We start from the raw sequence: 19,210 nt of genomic DNA on the forward strand, positions 1-19,210 counted from the left end.
TTTAACGTAGTGGCGGGGGTGTAATGGGTGGGAGATCATTATTGACGTAAATTTGCCGTACTGTCCCTTTAAGACGGATAAAGGTCATTTGATGGACACGCAGTTTTAGAGTCATGTCATCTTTTTTATCAGCTGTATAAAACGGGAGGTGTGTGTCTCAGTGAAGTGTTCCAGTAGGGGGGGGTATTACCTCATATTTAGAGCATCAACATCACATAAAGTCTTTTTGATTCCACCATCTGATTTGAGGTTTCAGCATGGATGTGTTGCAGGATGTGTGTGTGTATGTGTGTGTGTGTGTGTGTGTGTGTGTGTGTGTGTGTGTGTGTGTGTGTGTGTGTGTGTGTGTGTGTGTGTGTGTGTGTGTGTGTGTGTGTGTGTGTTTGTGTGTGTGTGTGAGTGACTGTGAGTGTGTGTGTCTCAATAAGATATCGTTGTTTTGTCCCAGTTTCGGCCCGTCTTGCTCGAGCGTTGCACCCTGGGTAGCTGGACGTCCACTTCCTCCTCGCTGTCGTCTGACTCAGCGCTGGTGATGTCATCCTCTTCCTCCTCATCATCGTCCTCTTCCTCCTCGTCCTCTTCCTCCTCGCTGGCCTCCTCCTCTGCAGCCTGGGGCTCCTTCAGGTTCTGTGGTGAGAAATATGTCAGAAACTAGCAGGTAGACAAATGTTCTTTAGCCTTTTGAGTGTTTATACAGTATTGCAGAACTCCATGGTTCAGGCGTCACCGCTTTAAAGTCCAAACCACTCGACCAGTCGCAAATTTGCTCTAAGATTGTAGGTCGATCGTCAACCATGATGAATCGAACTACCGTGACAACATATTAACGGTGTTCTCTGACCACAACCATGTCCAGAACAATGTGAATTATTAACATCAAAACAGAGTCCCACAATGTAGTAACGTTAGAGTGAAGCTTCCTTTGGTACATTAATCCAAAGTGAAACACAGATTAAATCCCAGATCAAATGTACCTTAAAGTGTATCGCATCATCCCCTATTGTATCGCATCATATCGCATCCTGTCGCAACGTATTGTGCCGCATTGTGTCATATCGTACCGTTTTGTACCATTTTGTGTCATACTGTATGGTACCTTTTTGTATCGTACCGTGTTGTTTTGTATCGTATCCTTTCGTCCCGCATTGGATTGTACCGTATTGTTTTGTATCACATCGCATGTTGTGCAACATTTAATCCTGAAAGTTAATCAAAAGAATTGTGTAGTAGGGCTGAACGATTAATTGCATTTGCGATAATATCAGCGATATGACAAAACAAGATTTTCCAACCGCAAAGGCAGCGATTTGACTGGTCACGTGATCTGGCTCACGTGACTTGCGCGTGAGCTGAGCGGAGCCGAGAGCGAGCAGGCAGGGAAATAAGTCAACGCTGCGCTTGAACCTGTTGCACAATGGCCTCAGGCTCGTCAGAAGAGTGCACGGCTGGAAGTTTGGTACCAAAGAGGGGCGGCACGTCAGTTGTGTGGAATTATTTTGGCTTTAAAAAGGAAGATGCTGCAACGTCAGGTATTGTGCAGAACGTGCCTCGCTACTGTTGCTACCTCACGAGGTTCACGATTGTAATCACGATTGATTTATTGCTTGTGTTTGTTGAAAAATACATGAGAAGAGGACCTTGAAAAAATAATCGCATATTAAATCGCAATCGCAATATTGAGGAAAGAAATCGCAATTTGATTATTTTCCAAAATCGTTCAGCCCTATTGTGTAGTAATGTATGGCATCGTCCCGTATTGTAGTGTAAGGTAACATGTCGTACTGAAACCTAACGTATCAAATCGTATCGTACCTAAATGATCAGTAGTAAAAGCAAGAACTCATATTAGTTAATTGTTTTAATCCCTAAGCAGAACAAGGACATATCCTATTTTCTGTCGTATGTATTCCAGTCACTAATTCTTAACATCTTATGTATTCACGTATCCTTCCCTCTCCTACCTCCATGGGGTTGACGGTGATGGTCAGAGCCGAGTCGTCCCAGCTCCCGTCCGCCTCCTTAGCCGTCTCGGCCAGCTTCACCTCCTGCTGGTGGGTCAGGTGGATGCGGTAGATGCCGAACACCACCGCCACCACCAGAGCGGCGATACACATCACGATCACCACGGTGGCAGCACTCGGCATGGCTGAGGACGAGAGGAGAGGTGAGAGAAAAAGACTTGAGATCAATAAAAGCCCATTAAATGAATCAGTCGTACTAAAGTTAAAATAGATCCTATATATCCCACAATGCAACTCTACAGCATCTTTATAAGACCATCTCTTCCCATTTCCTTTGAAGTCCACACTATCCTACAGGATCTAGAGACACATCATAGTCTCTGTAGCAATTCATGTTCAATGGTTATCCGTTGTCTTGGATATCGATTGGCTTGGTCTCATTTTTTTTCCTCATGTCTTTGTACAAAAGGCCTTTTCAAACTTAAAGAGGATGATGATCATGATTTTAAATTATTCTGACAGCCTATTGATTTGTAATTTTCCAGGAATATTGATCTGTTTTCGCTGCATCTTCATACCTTTACTGATAAAAAACCTCTCTCTTTCTTTCTTGCTTTATTTAAACCATGGTAGCGTCAAGGTCGGCATTCTCTGTCCGTCATCCAGACTGAAATATCTTCCCAACTATTGATTCATCGCCATGAAGTATTCTGTAAACATCTCCATCGTTGTGAACATTCCTCAGGTCAACAGTTTGTGTGGACCCTTTCTATCGAGCAAAGACCAGATGTATAATTCCCAACACTACGTCTGGTTTTTGTTGTTGCAATGCATCATTTTTCCTGTACGTATTTAAGTGACACATTTCATATTGTTGTATACATTTTGATGAAGCATACATTTACATGCATTTTTGTAATTTTTTGGGGGTTGTATTTTAAGAAACACACATACTTTTTGACTTTCTTCTTTTAAACTAAGCCCTAGTATTGCAGCAGCTCTTAATGTATAGCTCTAACAAGGCTTAAATGTTATTAGAAACTAGGACAAACCAAAGGGCCTTGTCTTGGATTGGTAACGGGTGGATCATGTTAACTGTTAAGATGTTCCTTGAATAAAAGCGGTGTAGTACTGTGTCTTAATTAATTCATATTTGATTTTCAAGTATTGCTATAAACTAATATAATTCCCATCAGCCTCAGCTGTGCTTTGCTTGTTTCTACAAGAATCTTTTTATCTTTTCAGTCATCAGCCTATGAAACGTGCAACACATTTCACTAAAAGCTGCTTACAAGTACAGAGTGTTTCATATGTATTTCACTCAGACACATTTAATGAAAGTCCCAGAGCAGTACACGGCGTCAGAGATGTATCGTAAGCTCTATTAAGTATCATAACCGCAACATACATTGAGGGACCTCTCTTGATCTCAAATGTTTCTCTCTGCTGCTCTGATCTCCAGCCGACTGAAATAACACGACCCTGCCCTCTCTCCCCACCAGTCCCTGCTGTGTGTGTGTGTGTGTGTGTGTTTAACGAGAGACAGACTCACAGAGGACTCTTCAGATGATCATTTGATTCAGTCTAGTTCCCTAGATTTTCACACTTAATCCACAGCCTTTGATCTTCCTCGCAGCGAAGCTTCATGCAGCCCCTTAGAGTAACTTGTATGAGTGTTTGCACGTGTACACACACACACACACACACACACACCCCGGCATTTTCCCTTTTGACGTTGTATTTACAGCATGATATCATCTGAAGCACTCACATGTGCTACAAACATGCCCTGAATGCAACTACAAATCTTTTAATGTGTTTTTGCCACACGATTATTTCAAACTACCCATCACCCTCTCTGCTCCTCTGACCTCCTTTCCACACACACACACACACACACACACACACACACACACACACACACACACACACACACACACACACACACACACACACACACACACACACACACACACACACACACACACACATACACACATACACACACACACAGCATTGGCCACTGAACTCTCCAGGACTCTAAGTAGAATCCATTAGAGTCTGATGAATAATTAAAGCCCAATGTCTCTCCTCCTCACCATGTTCCCCTTTTTTTCTTCGGATCACTCACACGCACTGAGGGAGGGGGGATAAGCCACAGTGCATCATGGGAGAAGGCCCCTTTACGCCGCTGTCTGTGTAACACGGCGCCGCTGTGTGAGCGCAGCGGTCGGATGAACGCGGCGATAAACAAACTAGAAAGCGAAACCCGAATGTTCCCTCGGATCCCTCCATGCTTGCCCCCGGATGGATAGCTAACATTTATTTGTATTTATTTCATTTATTACGTAAGGCTGTGGCTCAGTGGTTCACACGACGCTGGCTCTCAGCACTTCTCCTTACATGGGTGAATTGTCAAGTCATTTTCTACATTTTGTCACATTTATATTTCCCAAAAGTGTGTTAACACAGGTACTGCTCTGCTCTTTTTACACTTCCCTTAATGAAGCTCAGCACGAGTTCCTTCAGGAAGACTGGGCATTCACTCCGCAGCTGCATTAATCAGCTCTTCGTGGGCGCTCTCTTTTAACCAGTCACATTTCACCTCAATCTCCAGCAGCCAGTCATCGTGCTGCAGTCAAGCTTTATAACTGCTCTCCTGTCTCCTGCAGTCAGCTGTGATTTCAGGGCTTTTTGCTGCGGCCCGCCTCCACCCCATTCACCTCCATTCATCCCATCCAGCGCCCAGGAGAGCTAATCCACAGACCTCATCACACCTCCTCTTCCTCCCCTCTCCTCATCAAATCCAGATCTTCAGCATCACCACCAGTGTCTAGACTCTGAGGGGGGGGTTTCTATTATACTCACAGCTGCATTTCCCCCTTAAGATACACCATATCAGGATCGGGGATATGCTGCATGTGTCAATACACGTTCTTTAAACCAAAAATGAGTCCCTCCACACCCACAGCTCACAGTGATTCTGCACCCATTGCTGCACAACGCTTTTTGTGACCATATATCTGGATTTATTTTCATAATTTAAATATCCCTCGCTTATCCATAAACCGCATTAGCCTGTGACACCATGGAAACGTATTAATGTGCAATTGAGTATCTCTGCTATATAGATTATTAAAAAAATGGCTCCCTCCATTATAGCTCTGCTGGTAATTCTGTATCTGGGTGTAATGAGATGTGATCGGACCTGACAGGAAGTGACATTAATATGCACCGAGATAAGAATGCGACAAATGAAATAGGAAAGGCAAAATGAATCTAATAAATGAGTTTACAAAAGGAATTAGACTGTGTTATTGCAACACTTTCCATAAAGCCCCTGGCTCTAATGCAGTCTTATTTCTAATGTGTTATAATCTGATTAAAAGACTCTATAATTACAGCGAAAAACCACAGAGAAATAACAATAATAATGACACTAAGCTTTTTAAACGACTGAAAAGGTAAAAAGCATAATTTGTTTGCAAGCCTATGTATACAATGCATTATATGGGGTTCTAAAAAGACTAATATAGCACAGTAGTTTGGATGATAACACACTGATCCTTGCAAATAAGTCAGGGATGACAAGCTCATATGAAATGTTGTGATACTTGATCTTACAAGCCATTATAAAATGCTTGCTATGGTGTGATGATTATTGTTATTAGAACATTTATGTGCTCATTGCCATCATTTTTCAGCACTAAAATCAAATTATAATGCATTAGAAGTATTTGGCATCACTAGGACGACTTCTGACATTCTCCTGGATCTATGTTTTTTATATACATGATTTATTTTGTCATTTGGAGTCTATATTTTGTGATTTGATTTGCTTTTTTAATCTATAATTACCACATTTATTTAATGTCTGTCCCTCCTAAGAGAGGGATCCCTCCTCTGTTGCTCTCGGCAAAGTTTATTTCCTCTTTTTCCGTTTAATTTGGGGCTTTTTGGGGAGTTTTTCCTTGTCCGCCACAAGGGTTTTAGGGCAGAGGGTGTTGCATGCTGTAAATACTGTAATATAAATGTAGTAAACATCTAAAGTGTTCTTACCTGAGCTGTGGCTGGGGTACAGGTCCTGCACCATGGACGGATGGTGCACCACCTGCATGTACTGAGGCGGGGCTACCATGTGATTGACGTGCTCCCCTGCTTCTGAACTGTGCAGCAGGCTCACCTGGGTGGGAAACAGATGAAGCACAGGTGATGATTTAGGGCAATAAAGTCACAATTATACATCTATTCAGTCCCACAAGTAGAGCTAAGTCTGCCTCATGCAGGTGATCTATATTCCTGACAATGATAAAGTGAAGATTTTAGAGAAAAGTAAATAGGAATGTAATGAATTCATGCCTTTTGGGAGACAGACTCAGTGCCATACAGGAAATTAGATGTAAAGCAGATTCATCGACAGTCTCCAAGGTTCCAACCGTGTCAGTGAAACATTTTGTTCCCTCAAACAAGCGGCACCGAGATTGTTTGAATAAGTCCAAGGACAGACACGAACAGCAGACTCTGTGAGTTCATTCTGACACATCATAAAGCAAGTGGACGGCGGGAGAAGCCTGATTCACTCGACAGTTCAGGGTCTCTATAGGAAAGGGTGAAGTGTTCGGAGGTGCCGTCTTTCCATGTGTTGAACCAAGCTCCGTCCGTGCTGGTGGGAGCTGTTTAATTGAGACTTCAATCTGAGGGGAGTTGCATTTGACTGGAGGCTTTTTTCCTGCCTATCATGTTTCAATTGCTAATTTCCCAAAGTCGTTACCTTCTGCGCTTCATGTTGATATGTGTGACTGAGTAACTTCCGTCACCTTGGTCCAGTTTATTGCTTTGACTCGGGTGACAGATTGCAATTCCTATTTCCGACTTTCATAAGTGATAGTTATGACTTTTGGAAAATAGTTTCATTTTTGCAGAAGATCTTCAATATCCTCCGTTATTTTACAGCAGCTTGTCAGCCCTAGGAGAATTGTGTTGCAATGACACTCAATTGCCTGGGAAATTCTTCTCAATAAACGGGCTGGAGTCGCCAACTTTTTACCCCCACCAGTGTTACTTAATCTAGGTAAAGCGAAAGCACTCGGGAGAGATGCATCAGGAAAAGGGAAACAAAGATTTGCAGAGACCTTAGCGAGTTTTTCCAGCTTCATTTATCAATTAACGGTCCGATTTCAATCCCAAATATTAGTTTAACTGTCATATTCGATAACGCAAATAGGCCAATTCTTAATGTCCGTCGTTCTACAACTACACAAGTCAAGCTGTGGCTCACACTGACCTCCAGGTTGAACTCGTTGCTGGTGTAGCGTCCGTTGAGCTCCGAGCAGGTGAGGCGAAACCGTCTCTCTGTTAGCTGACCGGGCTGCCAGTTGTAGTAGCGCACCTGTCGGATCACCTGCTCGTAGTTGGACATGGAGTCCACACCTGTGGGAAAAAGCAAGTTATTATACTGTAGTTGAGTATTACACGGTTTGGATAACATTTCAGAGGTTATAATACTGGATAACACACCGCTGCTGAGCTAAATAATGACCGTTGCTGAGGAGGATCAAGGAGAAATGGAGAGAGATTAAGCGTTGGACGTCAGATAACTCAGCAGAAGAAGACAGACAGGAAGTAAACACTAACAGGAACACAGCTCTGGTAGTGTTTAAGGAAAAGAAACTGTGGTCAGAGTTTTTGTTTCTTAGCGGAAACAATACGATCATTTTCAAGACAATACAATCATTCTAATTAATATTGGGAGTCCGGTCGTTAGTTTATTTACTATGTGGCCGTGTAATAAGCGGGATCCATAACGTGCAGCGAGGCGGTCATTATTGAAAAGGAACACCCGCTCAATAATGACCGCCTCGCTGCCGATTATCCCTTCCTTATGAAAGAGAAACATAGAGGCTGTGGTGTATTACATCTGTTCAGTTAGTTACTCTCTGAAGTCATAGAGAGTGCAGGGAAGATGTCGTTCAGGGGCCATATGGTGGGCAATCGGTTGCTGTATAACAACCTCCGAAATACGTTAGGGGGCCCCTATGAACGGACACATGTCACTTAGTGAGGCATACATTGTCATTGATTACCTCCTGTGAGCACACACACTTTGGACACCACACTCCTATAAATTGTATGCACAAACACAGTTCGGGGGGACTTCCACAATTGGCTCTGGGAACCTCGTATGGCCCATGTTGGTGTATGATAATATGCTGTTGTAATAAACCTTATTATATACAAGCTGGTGTCTCCGGAGACTTCTTCATCATCTTCACAAACATCGCTACAAGATATACCTCAAGGCAAAGGTTTTTTAAGACAAGGTTGGATCTATAGACGTTGATATCACACACTGCTTGTAGCTACGATGCCGTTACCATGGTAACTTACCATATATGGACATGCCAGAGGTGGAGTTGGTGGCGTCCAGGTGTTTTCCGAGCAGAGCGCTGCGCTGCAGTTGGAGGGACTCCTGCTCCGGCCTCAGCTCCTCCCCCAGCACCAGCACATCGCAGTAGTCCAAGTTATGAATGATCTCCTCCTGCACCCCCGGTCGATGTGCTACAAACAAGACACACACAAATACACACGCTGTTATTTACCTTCTGTGAAGAGTATACCAACAAAAACCTAGAGAATATCAGAATAAGTTTGCCCTTTTAACTTTCTAGGCGTCATATTTATTTGACTTAAAGATCTATGTACTTCTTCCACCTCTGCTAGTGAGGCTACATACGTTCTTATCTAAAGCCAAATTCATTTGATACTCTATATTAAATAAAACAATGGCTTTTGTGCTTCCCATGACAATCTATTTGCAGCTGCCATGCCAAAACATTCCCAGGAGAATAACCCGGAGCATTTTGGAGAACCATAATTCATACAGGACACGACACACCTGCTCCGACATCCAGACTCCAATTATTCGTCAACTCTCTGAACTGAGACAGGGCCGTGAGCTGCTGTAGTAACAAGTCCCCTCAGACACCCTCCCCATCCCAGTGGTGTTGGGGGGGTAAGCACTAGCCTCCACCTTTCACTGCTACACCGCCTTCTCCCTCAATGCACTCTCCCTGGGGAGGAAAGCAGCTCTGCCCATTTAACAACTTCTCGATGGAGAATGACATATATATATGTGTGTGTGTGTGTGTGTGTGTGGACGGAGGGTCCCTGGGGAAGTAGAGAGATGAAGTAGGAAAAAGAGGGAGTGTGAGCAAAACAAGTAGAAAGAAAGTTGTGTTCCAGAAGAGGAACTTCCCTTTAGTTGTCCCTTGTAGCGTTCAGTGAAAGGGGGATTGTAGGAAACACTTTCATGTAGCGTTGGCGTCCCTTTTTTGTTAGCTCACTGTTTTAGTTGAGCAAGTTTGACACAGAAAAAGCTCTGCTGAAGGAAATGCAATCTAAATGCTCAGCACAAAACAAACACTAATAGCAACTTGCTGTTGAACATCTTGTGAGCGTTGGCAGCTAAAGAGCCAGATAACCCTCAGGAGTTGTTGGAAAACAAAACAGAACAAATGAAGTAGTGGACATTGGATTTACATTTGTCTGGTTGGACGTAAACACAACTTTAAATGAAGCTAACATGGCTCTGTATCTGCTGGATGTTTAGGTAAACACATGTTAGCTTTATGTTGCTTTTTAGAATGTTAGCTCATCGTTTAAGTTACGCTAAATGCTCTGCACAAAACAGACACAATCAGCAGCTGGCTGTTGAACACTTTGTGTGAGTTAGCAGTTAAAGAGAGAGATAACCCTTATTGACAGTTAGATAAGACAAAGTAGTGAATAATATAATGTGTCGTTTGTCTGTTGGTCGTAAACACAACTTTAAATGAATGCTAACATTGCTCTGTGTCAGCTAGATGTGTGTGTAAGCAAACGTTAGCTTTAAATAGCTTCAAAATGTTAGCTCTTTGTTTCAGTTGAGCTGTTCCCCACAGCAGCAGGCAGCTGTTCTCTGCAGAAAAAGCTCTGCTAAAGCAATTGCAATCTAAATGCTCAGCAGAAAACAGTTACACAGTTAGCACCTTGATGTTGAACATATTGCACGAGTTAGCAGCTGAAGAGCCAGATAACCCTCAGGAGTTGTTGGAAAAAGAAATGAATTAGCTGAATATTGGACTGCTGGATGTGTAAGTAAACAAATGTTAGCTTTAGGTTGCTTTTCAGAATGTTAGCCCATTGTTTTGGGTGAAGTTCTCAAAAGCAAAATGCTCCCATAGAGCAATTGCAATCTAAATGCTCAGCGCAAAACAGACACAGTTAGCAACTTGCTGTTGAACATATTGTGAGCGTTAGCAGCTAAAGAGCCAGAGATTTCCCTCAGTAGTTGTTGGTAATCAAAACAGAGCAAGTGAAGTAGTGGATATTGGATTTACATTTGTCAGGTGCACGTAAACACAACTTTAAATGAATGCTAACATCGCAGGAAATATGTCATTTATATTGCTCTCAATGTGCTTTTTCAATCAATGTATCGTTTGATTGTTTCCAAATGATTTGTAGTTGCAGTTGCGTCTTGACAAAGTGACTTCCTCACTCGTTAACATGCTCTTCTTCGAGTTACGATTGACTGATAAAATTACACTAGCAGACACAAGCTATGAACAGTTTCTGTGCAGAGACTTAGAGCATCAAAGTGGGTGGGATGGGGGAAGAGTATCGAATCCCTAGAAAGCATTACCGAAAGACACTGGGATAGTCACTGAAAAAGAAATTGAAGAGAAAGGAGAGAACAGATAACGACCATTAAAGCAAATTGGCTAAAAGAGCTGAGCGTTAAAGATGAGCTCAAGAGAGAACTGGTGACCTTGACTTTGAGTAAAGGCGTCAGCGTGAGCCTTGCAGAAAGACTTTTGCACGAGATGGATATGGGAAGCAGGCCGTGCTGAGCAGGCTCAATAAGAAGACAAATGAATGACAGAGAGAGACAAAGCGTAGCAGAGGGCGAGGGGGTGATTAACAGGGTCCAAAAGAAACGTACTACATGCCCCGCGAAAAGAAATGTGATTCATCTGGAATCCTTTAAGCCTCGAGTGAAGCTAAATCTGCTCATTATGGAACTTTATCATACTCACTCTCTCTCAGACACACACACACACACGCACACACACACACACACGCACACACAGTCTCTCCTCATCCCTCTTTCTTTCCATTTTTGTGTCTTTCTCTGGCTTCCAGCTAATCTCGTCCCCCCAGCTGCGGTCTCTATTTCTCCAGCAGAAAGAGCCCCACCGACTCCTGAAAGCGACGCCACTTTCTGCTCGTCTTCCTTTCGCAGCATTACACACAATGGAGGGCTAAACCTTTCTTTCGCTCTGCTTATGTTCTCCTAATTGGCTGCTGAGCGGCGGGGCCGAGCCGAGCGGCGCTGCTCCTGCCTCGGCGGTTAGATCGTTGGACGACACCGGAGCTGGTGGGATTTAAATGTCACACTGATTAGGTTCTCGGGTCAAGGCGTTGGGAACCCCGAATGGAGAAGCGGTCTTGTTGAAGGTGGAGGTCTCTGATAGCAGCAGGTGGGTCTCAGTCACATAAGGACAGAGAGGAGAGTGGAGACATTCGGCAGCAGGAGATTGACTCGACATATTGGAGAGGCCAGCAGAGACGCATGGAACAGAAGGCTCCAGCTTACACTGTAGATTACTGCTGCTGAGGAGGGACTCTAGCTGGGCTGTTTGCTTCCTATACAGCTGTAACAATGCAAGAGATATAGGGCCGTGTTTTTAGACAATGCATGTTAAGCATCTCTTGAAAAAAATCACATTTTGAGTTGCATTTTTACGGGGGGTTTTTTACATGTCAAGGGGTTTTCATTTGTTAAATTTGTAAAAGATGGATCATCTTGTTCCAAGACATACATCTTACTTGATTGTAGAGTTCAAAGGGGGACACAGAGGGGAGGACATTGCCTGAAATGTTCAGCCTTCTCTGGAATCGAACCAGCTTACTAGGCAGCAGTGATTGCATATGGGCCACCAGCTCTCACCAACTGATCTATCCTGCAGCCCATGAAACACATTTTGTAATGGAAGATCACCCACTAACATCATAAAACTGAACAATTTTGAGCATTTCTGGCTTATCATTTCCTGATTCTGGTAAATAAACTTCAATATATGTTTTCCCAGCTAATTACAAGATCTCACGTGTCTAAATATCCAAACTTATTTAAAGAAATCTTATCAGGCAAACGTTCTTTTACTTATTAAAAACAGAAACACTTTGTTTTATACTATTTTTCTTGTTTTTCTCCCGTGCATTTCACATTTTATCAAAGGTGACTTAAAATAAGGGCATTGAACCATGAAGATACAAATTCATTAGCTTCAAATACGCCAAAATATTCTAAGTGCTTCTGCATTATTCCTAAATCGAGGTGCAGATTTGTTTTAGTTTCGTTCCACATTTCACGCAACTATTTTACTCACGGTCAATTCTGTTGTTCTCCCATTAACTCCCATTACTTTGACTCATAGAGGAAATGTTGTACTTCAATGCAGTTATATGAAAGCTCTAGTGAGACCTAGTCAGCGATGACTGGGGAATGTGTGTTGAGAAACTAAGGTATTACATTTTTAACAATTGAAATGCCCACTTGTGTAGAAGGTATACACGCTAAATTACTGAAATACTGCTTTCTTGTTCATGCATCAGTTATAATGTTGGACTATGTAACTCTGAAAGGAGCCATAATGTGGAATTCTAAGTCATTTACTGAGCTTTTTGCTTATTTACCTCGGTACCTTTAAAGACACAGTGAATTAAATCAAATGCTTCCTTGTGTTAATTGTAATTGTCTGCTCAATTTGCTAAGTGATCCATCCATTTAAATAAGTACGACTTGATGAACACTCCTCTCGCTCCACTAATTCAGATTTTTAGCTTTATAGAAGACGAGAGGCTTAATTGTAACTGTGACATTGAGTGAGATCTTGATGAATTGTGTGTGATGATATTTGTACTTGTGATCACTCGCACTTTGGAGTCTTCATAACCTTTACTTCCACCGACTTGCCAGTGTGAGAGCAACGCCAAACTTTAGTTTTCTTGAGTTCCCGATGCGTGCAGATGTTCCAGGCGAAAGAAGTGCATGCTGCTGCTGATTCCCACGAGGCGTTACGCATTGTTCTGCTTTCTTGTTCGGGTTTGTTGTGATAGCGAGACAGGTGGCACTGCGGAGCTCAGGGACCTCATGAATGAGTGAACAGATTATCAATATGAAAAACTGCTGAAAGATTTAGTCTAGACAGATTTCTACCTGCAGGGAGGCAACTATCTCCCCCGCTGTGAGAGGGATCCCTCACAGTTGTACCTTTTGTTGAAGATGTGTGCTGTACTTGAGTAAAGGAACACAGTATGAGCTCTTCCAGTGTATCAAGGACTTCAAATAACACATGAAACATAAAGAAAATGACCCCCCCCCCTCCTCCCCCACCGTGTGTGATGGTCCATACCTGTGTGCTGTGCAGCGGCGTCGGCCCTGGTGACGGTGCTGATGATGTGGAGGTCTTCGAACAGGGCGATTCCTCCCGGTGCTCGGAGGTCGGAGGCCGGTCGGTTCAGTCTCTCCACGCCGGTGATGGTGATCCTGGGCTCGCTGGGCTGCAGCACCATCACCACCACATCGATGTCCAGGATGCTGATGCAAGTGTCTTCACCGAAGCACCTAGAGAGGGGCCGGGAAGGCAGAATTTGCAACGTTATGGCAAAAGTGACATAGCAGATACAAGGCAAGCAATAATAAAGTAGCTAGCATGTTACATATTCAGTAAAAACACACATTTGTTATTATAAAAATACAAATAAAGTCAAATAAGTACAGACAAATTGGTAGCAGCATTTAAATGTAAGGTAAGAGAGCATATTAAGGTCTGAGGTACTTTGAAAGTTATGTTTTGCACGTATACATTTGCACAGAATTGCCACAAAAAAAGTGTATATATTGCTGATTACAGGGGTATTGCACAAGATCTCAACAGTCTGTATTGTGTGGGGCCGTGGTGGTTGTAGAGCTGCAGGAGTGTGCAGATATTGGTCTGTGACTGTCCAATCTAAAGCGGTGCAGGGTTTCCTAGCCATGAACACTTCTACACAGCCTGCAGTAGCATCAGATCCAGCTCTACTGTTAAACTCATACTTAACATACAGTGTAGGTTTTGATGATGTGCAGGTAAGAAGTCATCTGATCGTCATTTGGTTGAAAAGAACAAGGTTTCTGAGTTACATATAACCTTTCCAGCGTCACACTGTAGTGAGGTCCTGCTTCCTCTTTGAACAGTCATTGAATTGTAACATGTAATGTCAAAACCAAGTAAGCCCAGTTAGTACTCCTTTACAATAAGAATACCCTTATAAAGGGTTTAGTTTGTAATTGATTTATTAATGAGGTTGTGAACACTTTATAAATCATCAATGAGCTTTTATAAGAGAAGAGATAAACAGGGGGACTGTGACCGGCTGCTTGCCAAATAGTGAGCCCACATTTATCCGTACTGCTAAGCCTTATATCGGCTACTTAGCTTAAGAGATGGCAAGAAACATCAAGATGGATGGAGGGGGAATCAACTCAGTGATCAACAGATACCAAGGATGCTGGCTGATGAAGAAGAGGAAGGAAGCTAGGTAGCCAATAGAAGGCTTAGTCATCTTGCCAAATAGTGAGCCCGTGTTGATGTATGGTTTATAACTGTTTCTTAAAGATTAATAAAGTGTTGACAACCTGATTCATAATAATTATAAACCCTTTATGAATCCTTTATAAGGATAGTCTTATTGTGAAGTGGTACTGCCCACTTTATTGGCGTCATACTGAAAATAGTTCCAGATAGTGACTTTGCACAAAACCACAAATATCTGATTTTACATTTTGCTTTTCGTACAGAATAACAAAGAAGTTCATTTTCCCCCGAAAGTCTTGACACCAAGCTAAGCTGATCCCGTGATGGTGATAGCTTGATATTCCGCTTGTCGATCTTTGCATTTGACTCTCTGTAAGAAAGAGTTCTTCTTTAAGTTTAACAAACAATTCAAGTTGTTGTTGTTGTTGCAGTTTGTTCAGAGGCACATGGATGTTGGTACACTACTTTCATATCACATGCAGTTTGTGTTATATAAGTCATGACAGTGACATTTCAAAACACGTTTTCTTTGGTGACTAATGTTCCTGAAGCCCTTCACAATACCGTGACATTGAGCCACACACACACTTCCACAAATAAGTTTCCCTTTGCGACTGTATGACGGGGTCACTGAGTGCATCCCTTTATCCTGATTTCACTGAACATGGCTGAAACCCAGCGGAGTGAAGGTTTATAAAAGCGCCATTCAGCACACGGCAACACTTCAGGGAGGTTTTTATAAAACAGATCAGTCTCTAAGTAACAAGGATCCAGCATCAGGACGTAAAACTGTTAGCATTAGCAGCTAAGGCTTAGCAATATCATGCTGGACGGAAAGCTGATAAATCCAGAGCACAGGGCGCGCGGTTATCCATAGGTGACCTGCAGCAGTGTTCCCGCTGTGTATTCCACACATACATCCCAGTGTGTGCTAGCATGTGCACAGCAACCTCCCATTCATATATACACGCACACATCTGCTCTCTAGGACCCGTGAGCTCTGAACACATCGGCCGGAATCACACAAATGAGAGCAGACATCTGAATCACAACTATTTCAATGCTTGTGCTGACACACACATACACACAGCGTAAAGACTGCAGATTACACATCAATCAAATGGAAAACCAGAGACGTTCAGATGAGGAACAACAGAAAGGGAGAAGGGAGGGTGAGGGTGGCGATGGGGGTGTAGTGGGTGGTTGTGTAAGCTGTGAAAGCTGAACAAACAAGTCAATTTTGCTTTTTACATTTCATCGAAGGCCTTTCAAGCACATGAACATCTGTCAGTGGGAGGGACATCAATGCTTTCTCTGTAACCAGCTACAGCAATGAATTCATAACGAGCTTATTTCCTGCATTGGAAACCCGGGTCTGTGAGATTTCAGCCGTTATGCCTCCCGTGTTTTGTCACCTATAGCCTCTCTGCTGTGATGCATAAATCCATAATGATTAACCATATGTTTTCTCATCTGTAGCTGGGGAGTTTCACATGCATTTCTATGAATAGAAGTGGAAACACCAGAAGGATACGGAGTAGGTTTGGCTCAATGTTAAAAGCAAAGCATGACAGAATTTGCATACTGGATGTTTACGTTTCTGTAAAACATTTGCTTAGCATGACTTACACACATGCTCTCATCCATGTACACGATTACCGTTGCCTCTGTTCAGGCCGGAGGGGTTTCTAAGCATGTAAGCATTTTAAGCAGGGCGGTCAACGACGGCGCAAACAGCTGGAGGGGGGGAACGACCTTTCACCTTTTTATTGCTTACTTAACGATTTTTCATTCTGTTAATTATTTTTTAATTGATCTATGTTATTCTAAATGGAACTGTAGCAAACCCAATTTCCCTCGGGATAAAAAAAGTATTCTGATTCTGAAATTATAGAAGCCCTTATTATGCTCTTTAGGGTGTTCCCTTTCGTGTAGACCGCTATGTAGGTTTTAGTGCATGTAAATGGTCTGCAATCCCAAAGTTCCCCTTAGCGTGAAACACCTCCATTTGACTCCTTTTATCTACTTCAGTAATGACATCACTATGTAACACTTGCGCTTCTATTGGCTAGCGCTCCAACACATTGTGCCTGACAGGCGAAGGGGCGGGAAATCTCTAAGCGGTTGGGCAATCACAACAGAGCGGTCCAGCTAGCCAATTAGAGCAGACTGGGCTCTGGTTTCAGACAGAGGGTGAAAAGAGGAGCTGCAGCACAGGCAGTATGAGAGAAACAAACAGCTTTTTGAACTTTAAAGCTTGGAGACATCAAACATCTTTAGGTTATTCATTCTTTAGCACATACTGATTGATTTTGAGCTACCATCAATCAAAGTATTCCTGGTATTGCTTCAATTAAAAAGCATGGCTTGGAGGGCAGGCAGGAAGTGCTGAAACAACAGTGGCATTTCAGAATCACAATTCGGACATCTCCAGAACATTAGTAATGACTTTTTGTCATTTCGTTTTTAAGCCCAAACTCTGACACGTTCTTGAAAGACCCGACTAGTTCTACATCCAAGCAGCTTACTCACTGGCTTTATCTCGTCTGATTAAAAGAGGAGAAAATCCACATTTAGTTTAAAAGCAAATAAGAGAAGACTCCCTGAAACGTCGCCAGACAGCTGGATGGATGGAAATGTAACTGTGGTATGTAATCCTCCGCAGTCAGTTGTCTGAGGCCACAGTTTGAGACAAAAACATGTTTCAGGGCATCGTGTAATCTCTCCTTTTTCATTCCTGTGACCACAGCCGGCAGTCTGTGTGTGTGTGTGTGTGTGTGTGTGTGTGTGTGTGTGTGTGTGTGTGTGAATTGCTTGGGCACTAAGCCATTGTTGTGAGCACTGGGAGATACAAACTTAGCGATGCAGGGAGAGGGCTGCTGTGCTGGAAAAAACACACACACAAAAAAACCCCTGGAGCCAGTCCAACTTAATTATAAAGGAATATGACAAGGGAGCTCAAAGAGTTGTTGCTATGACTAGCTCCAGTTACTTCTACCTTCTTCCTCCCTGCAGTAATTGCAGTTATTAGTCGTCAGTGAGCAACACATTTAATTGCATTTGGAGGGAATTAATTAACATCTCTGTTTATTTGCGAGAAGTGATAGTGTCTGGTGGTGTTGGTGGTGGTGGTGGGGCGTGTTCCAAACCTGCTGACGTGTTATGGCACCAGGCCATGTTTCGGGCTCTCAGTGAAATTAACTCAGTTAGAGAGGATCTTTTCTGCTGGTGTGTGTTCTGGATGGAGTGCTAAAACAGCTAATTGGAAGTTAAATCACCCGTGTATTAACGAGACTCCACACACAGATTCGCTGCTGTAAACAGAAGTGGCACACCGGCCACACACACACACTCTCTGAGGCTCACACACACACATAGGCAATATAAGCTCAGTGGTCATGATCAAAGACCTGTATGTTTTTAATGTTCTCAAAGAGGTGTTTCTTTTCCTGAGCAAAGTCTTATGAATTAGTGTAGAAAATAATGATGTTTACGACCGAAAATATCTGTAATTTTTGGGGTAATCACACATATTTCTGTGGGATTTATATCTTTCATCTACTGCTGAGGCAAAGAAATAGTGTGTGTACAAACCCTCATGAATTTCTCTCATAAAATCGGATAATTTTTTAATCACTCATATTTACTCCTGGCACCTGGGCTCGTACATCAGTAATTGCATTCCTCTTTCAGTAGAAGGGAACCTGCTGTTTACATATATATAGGTATGTATACATGCATGTGCAGGGCCCTATTATGCTAACGTTTAGGTTTCATGTATGTAGTGCCTCTCCTGGGACATGTCTCCATACTTTAATGTTCAGAAAGCTCTTTATTGTTCTCATACTGCCTGTGCTGCAGCTCCTCTTTTCACCCCCTGTCTGAAACCAGAGCCCAGTCTGCTCTGGTTGGTTAGCTGTCCGGCTCTGTTGTGATTCTTCAACCACTTAGAGATGTCCTGCCTCCTAGCCTATCACGTACAATGTCTTGGAGCGATAGCCAATAGAAGCGCGAGTGTTAGAGGCGGTATAGTAGGAGAGAAACTCCCTCTGGAGGACACTTTGGGATTTTAGCCTTTGCACACCATTTACATGCACTAAAACCTCTACAACACACTTTTAATGGAGTGCAGCCTGTTACATGTTATTCACTTGTAAACAATATTATTTCTATGCAGCTATATTCCAGCTTTGTATCTTCTAGGTATTTAATAAGACGTCCGAGAGGCCAGATTGTTTAATAAAAGCAACATTTCATTTTTGTGTTCATGTGTTTTTATCAGGAAAAAACTCCTTTGATACTTCCACTGCAATCTACACATCTATTACACTGGATGCGATGAAGTGTCTCTATTATTTGTGGAGCTTATACTCTCCATCGGGAGTGGGAAAAGTTGGTCCCAAAGAAGAAATATAACAGGGGTTTTACACGGTTTGTTGGTAAGATTAGCAAGCGTTGGTGTAATTGTTTTCTCGATGCCTGCAGTAATTTGCTGTTACAACGCGTCAACAAGAAACAAGGTTAATTAAATCGGCAGGAAATATTCAACATCTCTGAGTGTTATGGCAGGAGGCCACGTTTAACGCTCTCCGTGTTACTAACTTATAGAGATTTTATTCCACTGGT

General features: G+C 42.7%; 1 protein-coding gene across 1 annotated transcript in view; it reads right to left on the bottom strand.

Annotated features, from left to right (window-relative positions):
- Positions 1 to 399: 399 nt before the first annotated feature.
- The window catches only part of LOC134880335 (calsyntenin-2-like), a 260,050-nt gene continuing 241,239 nt past the window's right edge, over positions 400 to 19,210 (bottom strand). Inside the window, exons 12-17 of the mRNA XM_063907247.1 lie at positions 13,421 to 13,632; positions 8,349 to 8,519; positions 7,246 to 7,391; positions 6,021 to 6,144; positions 1,962 to 2,146; positions 400 to 627 (exon numbers count right to left, since the gene is read on the bottom strand). Coding sequence (XP_063763317.1) covers positions 421 to 627; positions 1,962 to 2,146; positions 6,021 to 6,144; positions 7,246 to 7,391; positions 8,349 to 8,519; positions 13,421 to 13,632 — 1,045 coding nt within the window. The 3' untranslated portion in view covers positions 400 to 420. The remainder of the gene's footprint in view (positions 628 to 1,961; positions 2,147 to 6,020; positions 6,145 to 7,245; positions 7,392 to 8,348; positions 8,520 to 13,420; positions 13,633 to 19,210) is intronic.

Source organism: Eleginops maclovinus, chromosome 18 (assembly GCF_036324505.1).
Source record: "Eleginops maclovinus isolate JMC-PN-2008 ecotype Puerto Natales chromosome 18, JC_Emac_rtc_rv5, whole genome shotgun sequence".
NCBI lineage: Eukaryota > Metazoa > Chordata > Actinopteri > Perciformes > Eleginopidae > Eleginops > Eleginops maclovinus.